Here is a 17,641-nt window from a genome sequence, read left to right on the forward strand (position 1 = left end):
TTCGTGGGGCATTTAATAATGATGCTCTACTTACTAACATATGTGTCTAGTTTTAGTATGGACTTTATACCTTTTTTTCCAAAATCTAGATTATAATTTTCTTACGAAAATTTGAACTTACTATGCTTTTGAAGTAAAACAACTTGGAGCATCAAAATTTACTAAGTACTCTTTGTAACATATGCTGCCTTTATTAACTGTTAACCAATTCTAAATCTTACTAACACCCTCATTGTTATTGCAAATATCGAATTACCCATTGTTCTCATTCCTTATTGATTTGCTAGTTTCTCTCAACCTCAGTGGTGTTTTGTGTATTTTAATGCGAATTATCTGGACTGATCTCAGAGCATTGATAATTAACCTTTGGAAAAACATTTTTGTCCAAGGTCTTGCTTACTCTAAATTTAAAATGAAATAAATGGAAAGGAAAGAAAGAAAAAACATCAGACAAGGTCTCTCCTTGTATTTCTAGAAATACAGATTTTTTTCATGGCATATTTTCTGATAGTTTTAAAAAATAATTTATTGATAAATAGCAATTGTACAGGTTCTCAGCTACTTTATTTTTTTAAAACTAAGTAAAATCTTTAAAAGTGTCCAGAGTATTTAAGAAATCATTCATATTTTGAAAAACACACTTAAGAGAGGGCATTGCATTTTCAAATGATAAAATACATTGTAATGTACATGAATTAAAACTCTAGTACTGGTCTGGGTGTAAAGAGATCAATAAAAGAGTAGATCTGGTTTCTCAAATTATGTGCAGTTAAGAAACTCTCCAGGAGGATTTTCATAGGTAAATACTTAGCCAAAAATACTACATCTCCTATAGACTTACAAGGCAATTTAGCATATTAAAGAGTTTGAGGAGTATTGCTCTATTGAAACCTATTCAGTAGAATCCCAAATTTCCCAAACGTCCATGATTTTGAAATCTTTTGTAACATCATCTTCCAAAGAATAGTATCAGGAACATCCTGGGATAATTTACAAATAGACCTAAACATGTATAGGAATATAGAATGTTAGAAGTAAAGTTGAAAAAAAATTAAGTAAGGAGAGTAGCAGAAAGAAAAGTGATACCAGAATAAAAAAACTTAATGTATAAGTTTCAGGCATATAAAATTCAAGCTGCTCTTAAAACTGAAACTTTCAAAAGGCAGAAAACAAAATATTGGCTAATATGTTTAAAATACTGAGGAGTAAAAAACAATATTTTTTTTGAGGCTAACACTACAGAAAGAAACTTAAATAAATTTTGTAAATATTAAATAAAAATTAAAATTTCTATATAGCACAAAATATAAGTAAGTATAATTTTACTTGATCAAAATTATGACATGGAAAGATCTCTCAGGTGTCAGTAGTAAAAGAAAACCAGTCAGTGGAATACGGTAAATAATTATAAATGAAGAAGTGTTAATAGAATTAAAATCTGAAAAGTTCAACTTTATAGTAATGAAATGAATATAGGTTTAAGTAACACTGCAATGCTATATTTTGTTTTTCAGTTAGCAAACTCTGAAAACAAATTAACCGTACCCAGTCTTGGTAAGAAAACAACAAATTGAAAGTTGTACCCACTGTTGGTAAGTGTTCATAAAGTTTCTGAAAGACAGTGCTATAGTATCTGTCAAAATTTTAAGTAGTGTTACCTTTTGACCCAATAATTCTACCACAAGAAATATATTTCTAAGAAAATATACAAAGATGTTCACAGTTAACAATTGGGCATATTTGTTAAAGGATCAGTTTTCAGAATGTGATGCATGGAATTTTTCTGTTTGAGTTTGTATATTACAAATATTTATTAAATATATACTCTGTGAGTTGCTGGAAATGTAGATATAACAAAGATACTGTTAGGGCTCAGTGTGGCATTTTGGCCTGTTAAGTACTGGTTGAAGTACTGTAAAGCAAACTCTCTGAGTGTCTATCCTTTTATCTCCTGGCTGTTTTTCTCACCTGAAGGTAGTTACAGAAGCCAGAATTCCTCTTTTCCAAACAGATAGGTCATAGAAATGAAAACCCTTTCTCCAAAAGGAAATGTAAACCCTAGAAAGATCACTCTGTCTTCTCCCTCCTCCCTTGAAGATTCTCATTCAGAGAGGTCCTGCTCCATAGGTGAGAAAAAGGAATGCTACACAGTGATAAAAAAGAATCTGAACAGCCAGGTATGGTGGTGCACCGCTGTAATCTCAGCACTTGGGAGACTGAGGCCTGAGGATCACAAGTTGAAGGGCAACCTGAGCTACACAGCAAGATCCTGTTTAAAAAGAAGAAAAACTGAAGAGACAGGCTTTTTGGGTTTCCATCTCAATCATACCATAAGATCATACCCTTTTGTCCAGTCACGTGCCTACAGTTTGTCCATTTTTCATCAGTTCTATTCATTAAAATACAGAAATTTCAGAATGTTTGGGTTTTTATGTCTGAAAGCTCCTGTGTCATTAAAATCTAAATTCATTACGCTTTTGTCGTTGAAAAAATGTATGAATATTATTCTGTAAGCTAGTAGTTCTTAATGGTGACTGCAAATCAGAATCAGTGTGTAAGTTCTAAAACTGAATACCCTAAACTGTGAATATTCTACAAATATTCTGGTCTTGTCCTCAGAAATTCTGATTCAACAGCTGATTTCAGAATGCAGCTAAGTTTAGAAATCATAACTATGGGAGTAGAAAGCTACAGAAGATTTCTATGTCCCATTCTGATATTTGAACATGACAAATAAATGTAAATGGCTTGAATTATGTATTTACTTATGCATGCAAGAACTTAAGAAGAAAAACTATAATTACTAAAAATTGATATGTATAAAAGGGTATATTGTAATTCCTGTAAAGCAGCTTCTATAAATATGGTAACATCCTTTAGAAAAACTTTTAAAATGTATATCCCAAAATATTTCAACAATGTATTTAACAATCCATGGAAAGTCAAAATAAAAGATACTGTGAAAAATGAGTATTCAAGTACCAACCTTATAACAATCAGTGCTTTATAGTAGATGCCCAGAAGAGGAAGATCTGAGACATAAAGTTCTTAAAATATATTTAAAATTGGAAAATGAAAATGTACATTTTTGTTAAGTAATACAAATTTACTTTGAATTAAAATGATCTATCTGAATTATTTCGTATTAGAAGGTTAATTTAAAATAGAGTGCAAAAGCAGTCCTTAAATGACATTCAAAGAAATGTTTTGAATGGCATTTGAATTTTTATTTTGAAGAAAAATGTTGATTCATTTGGCACAAATCCAAGCACATGAAGTCAAGCCCATCCCCTGGATAAGAGCAAGGTGGCCTATTATATAGTCTCCACCCTTTAGGACACAGCACCTTTTCTTTTCTGCTTCTCACTGAAATTCAGTTTTGAAACTCATATCCACAATGATATCCCAAGAAGCTGTGGTAAATGGTTAGGTGTGCAGCCTCCTTTGAAATGTTGTTTTCTTGAAAACTTCCTATAGGTCAAGTTGCTTTAGTCTTATATCCTTCAAGGGGTAACCTTGTCTGGGATGGTATAAAATAAAAAATGCTAAAGAGTTGCGAGATGATAAATTTATGAAACATTGAATGAAGATGGTAATACATCAATCAAATGAGATTAATATTTAGAGAACTTTGAAAATAAAGGTTTAGGAAGTAATGGGAAATATTTGGTACAGTTTATTTTAGCAGTGCCTATACTACTTGATGACTGCAAAAGGAATGTTTTCCTATCATGTCATACTATGTAAGAGAGAGTGAGGTGATGGAACAAGCGAGCTGCTTTAAAAAATTTGATCTGGAGACCTGAAATTTAAGTTTAATAGCACCATAGACAGATATGAACAGCTTTAAAAGTATAACAGCATTTTTAATTGAAGTATTTTAATTCAGAATACTTGTGACAAACACAGATTTTCCCTAGAAATACATACCACTGAGCAAATAGTTGGAACAGGTTAACAAAGTGACTTGTACAGTCACTTTGAGAAAACTAAATTGTAAGCTAAAATTGGTATTCACTCTGATTCCATACTCGTGTCTAGTTTTTTTTTAAGTAGCAGTAAGATATTTCAGATAAGTTACAATTAAGAAAATATCTAATAAAGTAATAAAATTGTTCACTTGTGAATCCATTATTCTCAGATGGATTTATAGTGATTTACCAAGATATATATATAAGAGATAAGGCCAAAACATCAGAATTCTTTACTTCTCCTTTTTTTTTTTTTTTTTTTTTTTTTTTTTTTTTTGGGTCCCTTTTTGAGACAGGATCTCACTATGCAGGCAGGCTGGCTTTGAACTCACTTTATAGCTTGGGCTGGTCCTGAATTTGCAATGATCCTCCTGCCTCAGCCTCCCAAGTGCTAGGATTATAGGCCTGCATCACCATACCTGGCTCCTCTTTACTTCTACTAGTAGAAAACCCTACCCAAACTGGAAATAACCAAGCAAGAAAAAAACAAAACCTGCTTTATATTTTATAATTTCATATGATAGAAAAATATGACAAATGGTCTGACTTCAGATCATCTAGGTAACTAAAATCTCAGATTTTCTTTCCTTCTTGTCTGCCTCCTACTTTCTGATCTTTAGTATCAGATTGTGCATGAACTCCATTGCCTGTATATTGTTCCAAACTTTACAGAAAGGTTGCTGCTTAATTCATAGATATTTGAAGTTCAGTTGACCAACTCCACATGATACTGAGGCTAACCACATTTTTTCTTAAATATTATAAATAAAGTGAGAAATGGGGTTATTGCAAGGGCATTGTTCTATGTTGCCAGGGGTTATAAGCTGGCAATCTGCATTTAAGTTAAGGCTTTCTGGTAATCAGCTTATGTTTTATACTAAGTACAAAGATACACTGACATGGTTTTTAAGAGTATCATCGTCTGTCTTTAAGTTATTAAATTTTTATGTGCATACCAATATTTTTCATATTTAAGATACCTTGGGTTAATACTACTTTATTTTTTCCTGCAGCTACTTTCTAAATATTTGAATCATATTATGGGATTGCTAGACAGACTTTCAGGCTTTCTTGGCCTGAGGAAGAAGGAGGTTCATGTTTTGTGCCTTGGACTAGATAACAGTGGCAAAACAACAATCATTAACAAACTGAAACCTTCCAATGTAAGTATCTTTGTTAGATGCTTCATGTATTTTCTACTAGAGAAACTTCAGACTTACTTTGCTTGATAATTATGTTATGAAATGTTGTCCTTTTGGCAATATTTTAAAATCATTAGCAAGCCATAATATGAAATATATCTGATATATAAATAAATTTCAGTTATTAAGCTAGTTTTTCTATTTTATTTTTTCCTAGTGCTCTTTACAAATTGTCCAAGTATACTTTAGGTTGCATGCCTTTTTTTTAGTTTTCTCTTGGAGGAGCACTACAAAAGGAAAGGTGAATCGATTTTATAAGTTCTGTGAATGGACAGTCTAACCGTTCAGTATTAGTAGGCAGGATAATTTTAAGCAGTAAGATAATATGAAGATAAAATTGTAGACTGAAATGTATGTAAGACTAGAACATCTTAACACATAATGTGCAAATTAGAGGTGGGTTCTGGTTTGTATAAGAAAGCTCAAATGACAGCACTTTCCTAATTTCTGATATTACTTTGTGGCCCTTAACCTTGTTACAACTATCCTGTCTCAGAATAATTGACTTCTAGGTCCTAAGAGCAGAGAGTTTGCTTTGCTTTTTTTTTCTTTTTAAAAAACTTGATAGTATAACCAAGGAGAATTACTTGAATAGGACTTCATAACCTACCAGAACTCTGTCACTCAGATATGTGTAACATTTGCTTGCTTCCTATTTTAAATACAAGAGTCAAGCATGAGCTTTCATTCACATTAGCACCTAATTTTTAATCAATTAAGCATACTAATTGTAAAAATTTACAGTACTCTGTTAGAAATGCCTTACAAAAAAAAAAAAAAAGAAAAAGAAATGTCTTACAAAATGTTTCCACCTCTTATGTTATATAGAATAATTTCTAACTTGGTAGATAAGATCAGTTTCTAGATAACTAGTTATTTCCTGAACTCACACTAGTATTTATATTAAGCTGTCCTAGTATTTACTATTAATATACTGAGATTGCTGGTATATTCTAAACTCATAACTAGAGAGAGAAGGAGGACATTTTATCCTGATCACTCTTTGTAGGAATCTAGTTTCAGCTATTATTTTTTAGAGTTTGCTCTATTTGTCTTTCTTTTAAAATTCTGATTTCCTCTCACTTTCTAGAAATGTGAAATTAATTTTTGCATATCCATTTGATAAAATACCAAATTTCTCGTTCACATATGAGAACACTTCACTCATGAAGCACTGAATCACAGATAACCTGAAATAATATTTGGGGCTTAAATTTATATTTTAGATTAATAGATTGATGGTTTTTTTTTTCAGTTTTAGTTTTGGTTCAGATTTTTGATTGATGGCAACAAGTTATAATTTTTAGCAGACTAAATGAAACTAACCAAATGAGGTGTCTCAAGAATCTTGTTCTATTCCTATTGGTCTATCGGTAGATTGTCTCACTTGGTTCATTCCAACACTCTTAGCTTCCTTATATCATTTCTTGTCTAATTTAGAGAATGAACAAATGTATTTGTTGCTAGATGGAACAAGCAAATAAATGTTAGAGACTCTTTTGGGATACTTTAGAGGAAAATGAATTTCAGTATGAATCTAGAAGTGCCGTATTACATGTGTTCTCTTCTGATTAACTTGTGGAGTTTCTATTTTCTAATTATTTTCACTAGAACTTTGAGGAGAAGAAAAGTTAATGAATTTTATTCCTATAAGTAGAGCAAGTTAAAAGAAAAGTCTGTAGAGAAACTGGAATTTTAGTAACAGGAAATACTTTTCTTCAAACAAATAATAGAGACATTTATGGAAAAAATCCAAGGCAACTCATAGGATGGGGAGAAGGAAAAGCTGAATAAACAAACTTCAGAAAAGCAAAAGCAGAGCCTTCCTGAACCCTTTTCTCTAAGACATTACTATTAAGATGAACAAGCTCCAGGGTCTGTTCAGTCTCTGTCTTCCATTTGAATTTACATTACTCAGAAGTAGACTACCAGATTGAACATAGTGATGTGAGGCAGAGTTTCCCCTCTGCTTTTCCGGTTCACACATAAAAGCAACAAAATAGGAGCTGGGGATTTAGCTCAGCGGCATAAGCACCTGCCTAGCAAGTTGGCGGTCGTGAGCTTGATCCCTGGTACCGATAAAAAAGAAAAAGTCAAAAAAAAATTAAAAAAAAAAAAAAAGCAACAAAATAAACTGAAGGATTTTTTTATATTGTATTTGTAACAGTTTGGAAAACATTGGGGATACTATTCACTAAAATCAGTGAGAATATGATTATAATAATAAACACTTGATATAATAATATCACATTTAAGAACTAGTTCAAGGTAATATAGCCAATTAGGCTATCATAATGTTCAATAATAAATAATAAGGACTAAAACTAAGTTACTGAAACAGAACCAGTAAAGCTTAGAGAATAATTATAAATGGAGTGAGAAAAATGGGACATCAAAAATAACTTCTGAGCATATGAATCAGCAATTAAACAGATATTTGTTCAAATGAAAGGACAGTTTTGGTGATGGAAGTGCTAGGAGTTACTTGATTAGTTAGATTGTCAGTTTCATGTATTTTATTTGCATCATAGACTTGTTAGAAGGTATCTTCTTATACTCTTCCTGTCTTTCAATATTCTCAAGCAGAATGTCCCCTAGAAATTCAAGCTGCTACATTTCTTACCTCAATGTATACTGCTGTTTTACTTATCAATACTCTGTAGATATACAGGCTTACTTTCCTGGGAGGCAAATTCCTTCTTGGTAGAGAATCCTTCTTGGATTATTGCAACTGCCTACTTCCTCTGACTGCAATGTGCTTGGCCAAGAACTTGTTACAGCTTTTCCCTTTCCTACCATTCACCCCTGAGTGATGTCACCTTATCAGATCAGCTTTTTCTAAGCAGTCTTCTTCAGGCCACCATACCAATTCTGTTCTGCCCTGCTGTATTCATCATTTCTTTCTATTTTTCACTGCTCCAAATTGTATTCCTTTTTATTAAATTGTTGTCTGTTTATCTTGTCTAGGTAATAAACTCCAATGGAGCGGGAAACTATAGACATAAGGGCAGCCCCAAACATGAATAAATGCAATAACTATGCATTAAAAGATATGAAAGTCCTATATATGGGACTGGAGGCATAGCTCAGGTTAGAGTACTTGCACTAACATGCACAAAGCCCTGGGTTCAGTCCCTAGCACCACAAAAACAAAAACAAACAAAAACAGAAAGTGATACACATGGACTCAGGGTAAAAATTTTTAAGTTATTGGTAACTGCTTAACATAACACTGTGTGAATTAAGATTTTCGTGTTATGCAGATTCATAATTAGTAAACCTTAGACTTCTAAAAAGAACTTATAGTGATCCTATTGCAAAGATTTTAGTTTTGTTTAAGCATATTTTCGAAATGGAAAATCTGGACACTTTCTCTTAACCTGAGTAAAAATTCATCTTTGGTCATTGGAGATTTCTAAATTTTATCTTTTTTCTTGAAGGCTCAGTCTCAAGATATAGTTCCAACTATAGGATTCAGCATAGAGAAGTTCAAGTCATCCAGGTAATCCACATTATCCCTGTCACTGAGAGGTTGTAACTAAAAAAATCACTATATTAGATGTACCTAGTCATCCCTACATGCTTACTAAAAGTAACGTTTTTTTGTCACTGGCTGTGCTTTATTTTTTAGAACTTACATTCAGACATACTCTGATAACCTCATGTGCAAAGGAAACACCCTTTTTTAGTATGTTAGTTGTTGCAAACCATATTTATATTAATAAGTTCATTTTGGAGAAGGTTTATTTTTAAAAATGCCTTACAGTGATTATTGTATAGCAATGGTGATTTGATTGAAACTAATTTAAAATTTTAAATGAAATTATGTTTTGCCTTCCCTTTTTTTCCTCTAGTTTGTCTTTTACAGTGTTTGACATGTCAGGTCAAGGAAGATACAGAAATCTCTGGGAACACTATTATAAGTAAGTATGCTTGTGAATGTTGCTTAACTAGATACTCATCTTTTAGTAACACAAAATGGGCCCAGGGATTTAGTTCAGTGGCATAAATGCCTGCCTGGTAAGCACAAGATTGTGAGTTTGATCTGATACCCAAAAAAAGAAATCACATAATGGTTGGAAATCTAAGTCATATGGGCTGTGACATAATAGTTTTTTTTTTTTCATATAATTTTAGCACATTTGTTAACATAAGAAAATAACCATACTTTACATTGTTTCCCAAGTGCTTCAAGTTCTTCATGACATTTAACATTTGCATGTGCTATTTACTGCATCTTTAATGTTCTTCTCTATCCTGATTCTTGTCAGTTTATGATTGATATTTTCATGCTTCAAGAACCAGGCAGGCCAAGGCCTGAGTATTGAGGTCAGTGGGGTAAGTGCCTGTCTGGCAAGTGTAAGGTTGTAAGTGTGATCCCTGGTGTCAAAAAAAAAAAAAAAAAAAATCAGAAAAGAACTAGGTCAAAAGATACCTCTTCTGCGGTGTCACTCTTTCTCCAATTATATCATTTCTTGGAACCCTTGGATGTTGTTTAGCATGTAAATAGGAAATATTGACTGAATTTAGTTGAAATTGCATTATTGGCTAGCATTTGTTCTGTTTATTCTATCAGCAATTCTAGACAAGATATTTTTCAGCATATGCAAAATGAGTACAGATTAACTACTTAAGGTTTTAACAGCAGTCAAGTTGTTAGCACTCAGATGTGTTTTATCGTCTCAAAATTTGCATGTGATATTAAACTCATTAATATCTAATGTTACTAAGAACACTTCATTTAAGAGCAGTGTAACTTAGTTTTAGAATCTGAAACAGTATTCCTTGACTAAACACTCTTTGGTCATTATAAACTCCTGACAAAATGACACATAAAGACTATGAGATCAGATTTTAGATTTTAATTTGTTAATTCTTTCCCATTGAGGTAAGAACAAATACTATATTCCTTAGATATGAACAAGGGAGAATTATTCCATTTTTTTTTCAGTGAGTACTTTAAAAGTGTGAAAGTCTATTTAAATCAGATTAATCCCAAGGAACTCAGAACTCAAATTTGAGGTTTAAAAAAACAAAAGTAACATGCTATGGTATTCTACATTAAGTTTCTTGAGAAATCCTTTTTTTTTAAACCTGAGTTTTCAGTTTTTCTTTTTATTCATCTTCTAAATAATTTATAAATATTTCTCATTTTTAAAATGAGAAAAAAATACATAAAACAGTATTTTTAAAAAGGCAACCTTTTTCTGATTTTAATTCCTTTTCAAAATCTATTTGAAAGAAATAAATGAATTCAGGAATATTGTAGTTAAATTGTAGATGGAATGATAAATATGATTGCTATTGAGAAATCTTCCATTATAAATTTATTTCCTCTATATTTTATTTTTAAAAGTACATTTTAATCTATTGAACTGAAAATGTTAAAACATTACTGACCTGCATTGTTGTGTTTATTTTGACTGTCAAAAAGAGTGCCCTTATAAGAGAGAATTTAATATCTTTTTCCAGGGTAATTTATTAAAATGAATAATGTTCATACTACCTGGAAAACACTGTTACTTTTACAAAGTGTCCTATAAGTAGGACTATTGGCAAAGCTATACAATAGAAGAATGTCTATTAGCATTGTTTGTAATAACATTTTCCCTGTCTCATGTCAAGAAAACCATCCTTCATGTAAGTAAGTTATTTGTATATATACAGAGAAGAAAACTATTAGTGGGTTATACACTAGACTGTGAGTAGCATTTGTTTTGGAATAGTAGAATTATAAGGAAGTTTACTTTCAAACTTACATAGTTCTTCAATGTTAATTATATAATTTCTATGTACCATTTTTACACTGTAAAAAATAATAGATATAAGGAATACACTATTTTAAAATATCATTATTTTCCCATAAATATCACTACTCATACATTTACCATTGTTATTCTTTTGGGTGTGTTTCATCTTTTTTGAAACATTTATATGGTGATTGCATACGTACATAGAAAGGAGCTATCTAAATTATGTACTGTTTATACTTTCATACTGTTTTTTTTCATTAACTTTCTGTGATGTGGATAAATCAGGAAAAGCATACAATGAATGTAATTGTAATGGTAGCCTAATATATTTTTACACAGCTTTGCCAATATTTGCTTAATCATTCTACTTTTGGAAATGAAGATTATTCTCAGTTTTTGAAGATTATAAATAATTCTCGAGTTATCATCTTGTTATGCATATCTTAGCTGTAGCTTATGTTTCCACAAAATAATTACAGAAATAAAATCACTTGATCACAATGATTGAGCATTTGTAAAGTTCTTTATATATATTTCCAATATTACTGTTTGTGTACCTACTAGGAATATGTTAACCTAAATTATCTTTGGTTAAATGATGAGAAATGATATAAATATATAGAATCTTTTTATTCGTTTAATTTCTGAAATAGAACTTTAAGATCATGTGACTGAGATGAGTCACAAAGAAAACATAGATAACCAGTAAATATATAAAAGATATTGACACTGCTGGCAACTAATGAAAGACAAAATAATATGCTAAAATATATTCCCTGAATGTGTAAGAACCTCAGTTAATCCATAATACTGAAGGAAAAATGTTCAGTGACTGACTGTCACTTTTACAAAGAATAAACAGATAAAAATGAAAGCTACTTGTAACTGTTGCTTCAGGTGTTTATTACAAACACAACAATATACACTTGTATATCTACTATATCTCTATAAAATGTGTTTTTCACAATGGCATGTGATAAAATAGTTGAGAAGTACTGTTATTTAGCTCCAGTGTTTAATATACAAATGATACAGACCATACTGTAAAAAAATCAAGGAAATTTACATAGATAACAGAAAGTCAAAGTATAAAGCAGCAAGATTCCACTTTAAATACAGATGTGGATATTTGTGTAGGAATATCCATAAAGAAAAATACCAATTTGCACCAAAGTAAGAATGATCATTATATCTATGTAAGAGGGTTATGGTCTCTAAACTATTTTTCATATTCTAATTGCTTAAACAGAAACCTCATAATCTTAAAAACTAATAAATTATGAGAAATAAAAAAAGAACTTACATAATATATAATCATTAATGGATGACTTAGCCACATAGAGTAATAAGAACACTAAGACTTCTAAATCATTAGAAGTGGACAAAAGATAGAAAAAAATAATTCGTAAGTTAGGAAATACAAATGAATAATAAATGTGGAAAAATGTTAATTGTAACTTTAATTTTTCTCTTTGATCATATAGAGAAGGACAAGCCATTATTTTTGTCATTGATAGTAGTGATACATTAAGAATGGTTGTGGCTAAAGAAGAACTTGATACTCTTTTAAATCATCCAGGTATGTATATGATATCTTTCAGGCTGCGTGTGATGTCTGCCTTGGGAATTTTTATATGACATATTTTTTCTTAAGTATCAATTTAAAAATGTTCATTTTTATAACCTTATCCTATTTAAACTTTTTAAATTGTAAAACTTACTAGTTATGCAAAATTTTAAAAAATGGCTTGCCAATATCATCATGTCTTTAAATACCAAAGCTTTTTGCAATATTTTGTCTCTTTAATACTTATTTCCTCAAAAATTAAAATTTTCCTTCTTCCTGATTATATGAATAATGTTTGCCAATAGGAGAAAAAAATGCAGACGAAAAATTAAGAAGGCTGTCAAAAGTCTGTATATTTCAAAATTTGTTAAAATGATTTCAGTCATTGTCTTTTAATGTGCTTTTCCATGTGTATCTAAGTGTGAAGTGTGTTTGTCACAGTATTTCTTACATGTTTATTATAGAATTCTTTTAAAGCATCTCTTTGTTTTTAATCTCCAAATGTTAAATCTCTGTCAGTATTTTTCAGCATACCAGTTTTTACAAGTTAGTATCTTTTCTTTTATGGTTTTTAAATATGCCCTAACATACACATGTAAATCTGCATAGGCAGATAATAAAGGTAACTATCGGCCTCAGGGGTAGGGGTTCTATCATTGTTGTCTATCAAAATATGACCATATTTTTTTACACTCTTCTCCATCTTCCAATTCTCAATACTATGTGATAGAAGTACTTTCAGGTCAAACTGCATGTAATTCTGTAATTCTCAACTGCTCCCTAATATTCTGTCCTGTGAGCATACACTGTTGAATTGATAGCTATTCTTCTTTTCCCCCCAACCCTACTGTAGACTATCCTTCAGTGAGTATTGTGGAACTCTTCATTTCTAGCTTTAGTCATGGCAAAAGATTTTAAGTACTCTTTGTGCTTGGACATTTAGAAAAGTATGATAGTTGAAAAGAACTGTGTCTTTGTTAAAAATGGAATAGAATTTAGTGTGGCACTTCCTTACAATTCAGGTGCTTAATTTTATATATTTCTGATGTTTTTATCTAACTATCTCAACTTTATTCAGATTTTCAAAAAAAATTATATGGCTTTTACCTTTTATGTGACCTTCTCATTTAAAAGCTTACCAGTCTTAGGTCTGGGGTGAGAATACATTCTTGAGTGTGCATTGATTTTGTCACTTTATCAGAAAAATGTTTGAATGTTGCCCAATACAGTGAAATAGTTCAATCTGCTTCAAATGCAATGGGAACCTTGATTTTCTTAATGAAACGTTGTTCATGTGTTCTGTATGTACTAATATGCAACATAGGATATGAATTAAGTGAAAAGGTAAAGTCCTTAAAGATTGGCATATTGTTTGTGTGAGTAGTGACATTATAAAGTTATGTCTAGAAACACATATGTTTGTTCTGATGTGAAGACACTGAGGAAAATGGATTGCCTTTTCTATGGAGGGCAGTTAGCCAGTGACAGAGGCAGGAAGGAGATTCTTTAGTTATGTACCATTTTGTATTTTCTGAATTTTGAACTAGATAAGTATATTATCTTCACAAAAAAAATCATTCAGGACAAAACGTATTTTTTTAACATGTCTGCCTTCTTGTCTTTAGATCTGTGACTAAAAACTAAAATCAGAATCCAGTTTCTCTTCTTTATACTTCTGCTTTAAAGTTTGCCTCTTTTGTGTTCACATTAAAAACAAAACAAGCAAGATTTTTTACTTTTTGTGTAAGTGCTTCTCTGTAACTATTTATCAAGTCACCTCCTCTAACTGCATATGTCTTTTGCTCAAATATGTGTTTGACATTATGTGTCTTTAAATTTTGTGTGTGATATACAAAGAAGTAATTGTGAAACAATTTATTTTATTTCAGTTTTAAGTATTTGGGGCAAAATAACCCAAAAAGTTGTAAGCATGATAAGTCTTATTTTCTCTTTTAGATATTAAACATCGTCGAATTCCAATTTTATTCTTTGCAAACAAAATGGACCTTAAAGATGCAGTAACATCTGTAAAAGTGTCTCAGTTGCTGTGCTTAGAGAATATCAAAGATAAACCATGGCATATTTGGTAAAGTTTTATATTGGCTTTTTATTTCATATTTCTGAAAATTCTCTAAGCTGAGGGGTTTGGTTTTTGGTTTTTCTCCTGCTTTCATTTTATAGATGGACAAACATAGTGGGATGTAAGCTAAGGGTTTTGTTTTACAGAATTGTGCTGTTGCAAGTATCCCTAAATATATTAATGTTTAAAATCCTTTTATTCTTTTAGGGACAAGAAAATATGAACTCTTAGAATAATTTAAATACCCCACTTATTCATACAGTTTCGTTTATACTGATTTCCTTCTGCACATGAAATCGACAAACACAGTCCCATCTTAGGGCATTTGTACGTGGCGCCCCCACCCTTGTCTGAATCATTCTTCAAAATAATTTTCTGACTTTTTGTGTTATTTCCTTGAGGATTGTTAACATGTACCTCTTTCTTTTGTTCGTTCGTTTTGCTTTTTTGTTTAGTCTATCTTCCTACACTAAAATTCCCTGAGAAATAGAACTTATATAACCCTTGAAATAGTGATAGCACCTGGGATACAGTAGGTGCACAATAATTATTTGCTAAAACAATAAATAAAAATATTGATTTTATGTTATCTTACTAATAAGGTTAACGTCTTATTGTTTGAAACTACTAATTGGCTGGATATTTAGCTCAGGAGCATAAGTGCCTACCTGGCAAGTGTGAGGTCATGAGTTTACCCCTGGCACCAAGGGAAAAAAAAAAAAGAAAAAATGAAAAAAACTACTAAGCATTATTTATTTGGAAAAGTTTTTACTAATATATTTAATTTCAACACTCCTTTTTACCAAAATATATCAACAATGATACCTGTAGATTATATATTAGTATTTCAGTGCCTGCCATACATTAGTAAAATCCCTTCTGCATACCACCCACCTACCTTTCCCTGCTACAAGATAGTCATCTTATCAGAAGTTTTCCATTTCCAGAAAAATTATAGTAACTAAGGAAAAAGGCTGGACTCAGAAACAGAGAAATCCACCATGTCTATAAGGGGAAACAGAGTATAAAGGCAAAAGTTAGTAGAGCTCAGTAAAGAACTTTATGCATTAAGCCTGAGTTTTGAAAGAGTAATAATGAAGTAGAACTTCAGGAAATGCTTGAAACTGTAGGCCTCCACTACATCCATCTAATACTTTGCCTGTTGAGTGAAGCCTGCCTTATTTTGGAATCAGAGGAAAAGTCTGTTTAGAAATGATTCTTGAGTTGAAAATTGAGGTCTTGTGGTATTTGGTTGGCAAAGAAAGGTAGAATTTTGAATGCAGAAACATGCTAAGATAGCATCCTTGTATAGTATTTCCCTAAAGAATAACTAAATCATCTGTGAAGTAAAATAATTTTCTAAATTTTAGATTGTATTGAATGTTGCAACTCCTTTGATAAATGGTACAATAGTCAAAACTATGGATATAATTAGTAAAAATACCCTTTAAAAATTTTTTACTAGTACATGTTTGTAGTTTGTGCAGTTAACAGTCATCTGTAGGAATAGGTGCATGTTCACAATACCACTTGGTTTTTTTTTAAATCCACCCCCCTACCCCATTTAATTCCTCTTTTCCCATTTTCACTCTTGTTGATATTAATCTTAGCTCATGTTTATGGCATATAATGCTTATATCCATTGAGATTATGTTCCTGTATTAACATATTTTTATTCTACTTGTCTCTCTTCTAACTCTCAAAAACCTTTTTTAACTTAAAATTAACAACAATTGACTTTCGATAAGTTTATTCAATTATGATATCTAAATATTTCTCTGTTAGAGAAATATTCATACACTGGTGCTAATAGGCCATATGTAATGTAATGCTATTTTCTGTATAACTTACCAAAGAATGCCAAGAATTTCTTTCAAATTTTTCTGGAATTTGGTTTCTCCTTTTTTTAAATTGGACATTTCTAAATTCAAGTTAGAATGTCACCTATTAACTTTGTTATTTAGAACATGTGTAAATTTGGAAATAAATCTGTCCTTTTTCAATTTTACATATAAAGGTAATGCTCAGTGATACAGAGGTAAAGTGTTGTGTTTTACACTAGGCATAAGTTATAGGAAATAGGAAAAGATCATAGGAAAGATTTATCTAAAATTAAAGGAAAACTTTTGTGGTTTCTTTTGACTGGTTGTACTACACATACAGTCAACTCTGATTTTTAGGACCTAATTGTATTACTGTTCTTCCTGTTTGTTCTTGCACTTAATCCCAGGTATGGAGTATGTGTGTGTGTGGGGGGTGTATTTATTGGGGAGACAGTGAGTAAATAAGTTTATAAAATGTCAGCTGGGAAGATGAAGAAAAATAAATAGGATAAAAAAAAGAATGTTGAGAGTTGCTTCTACTCTGAGACTTAATTGAAGTTAGGCAGCACTTAATGGGAAGGTTTGAAGAAATAGCTGTCCAGATTGAGAGAGCATCCAAATACTTTTCTTGGATGAGAATTTACCTGGTTATGTTTCAGGACCAGCACAAAGCCCAGGGTAGAACAGAGCTGACTAGGGAGAAATACCAGATAACACCACTGAGAAACAACTAGGAGCTATAGAGCATTACAGGAAATGGTAAAGGCTTTGTCTTTTGCTCTCATTATGTTTTGTTTTCACTTGAGAGAAAAGAAGATAGGGAGAATGCAAACATTTGGAACCTGTGAGGAAAAGATGTAAGGTTTTTAGGATAGTGATTCTTCCAACAATGGGAAAGAATGTCTTCATCATATTGTGTATATGATAAAATATCTTGTACATTATTGATACAAATATTTGAGGTTCTGATGTTTTGCTGTTACTATACATAATCAGTAATTTGACTTAAATAATTTTATATTTAATGCTGTTTATTTTAAAATAATTCTATGGTAAGCCATATTTGTAGTTTAATAAATATTTCTTTAGAAATAATTCCCTTCGGTTAGAATCAGTTGGGTTCTTTTAGGTATTGCATTTTAGTATTTTACCCGATGCTTAGGCACTAAAAGAAGCATAGTCATTCAGGAAAACTAATTATATATTAATTAACTTTTAAGCAGTCATATTTTGCAAATAAATGAC

At 31.2% G+C, this 17,641-nt stretch overlaps 1 protein-coding gene across 3 annotated transcripts in view; it reads left to right on the plus strand.

Moving 5' to 3' along the window:
* Arl6 (ADP ribosylation factor like GTPase 6) overlaps nt 1-17,641 on the plus strand; it is a 32,141-nt gene that overhangs the window by 1,498 nt on the left and 13,002 nt on the right. For all 3 annotated transcript variants that reach the window (XR_010039389.1, XM_063224802.1, XM_003463306.5), the window contains exons 2-7: nt 1,515-1,592; nt 4,985-5,134; nt 8,614-8,675; nt 9,028-9,096; nt 12,411-12,505; nt 14,450-14,579. Coding sequence is in view for 2 of the 3 variants with exons in the window: in XM_063224802.1 (XP_063080872.1) it covers nt 5,012-5,134; nt 8,614-8,675; nt 9,028-9,096; nt 12,411-12,505; nt 14,450-14,579 (479 nt within the window). In the remaining variant the exon portion in view is untranslated. The remainder of the gene's footprint in view (nt 1-1,514; nt 1,593-4,984; nt 5,135-8,613; nt 8,676-9,027; nt 9,097-12,410; nt 12,506-14,449; nt 14,580-17,641) is intronic.

Source organism: Cavia porcellus, unplaced genomic scaffold (genome assembly GCF_034190915.1).
Source record: "Cavia porcellus strain 051 isolate PalLab524CR breed Dunkin Hartley unplaced genomic scaffold, mCavPor4.1 scaffold_15, whole genome shotgun sequence".
In the NCBI taxonomy this organism is placed as follows: Eukaryota; Metazoa; Chordata; class Mammalia; order Rodentia; family Caviidae; genus Cavia; species Cavia porcellus.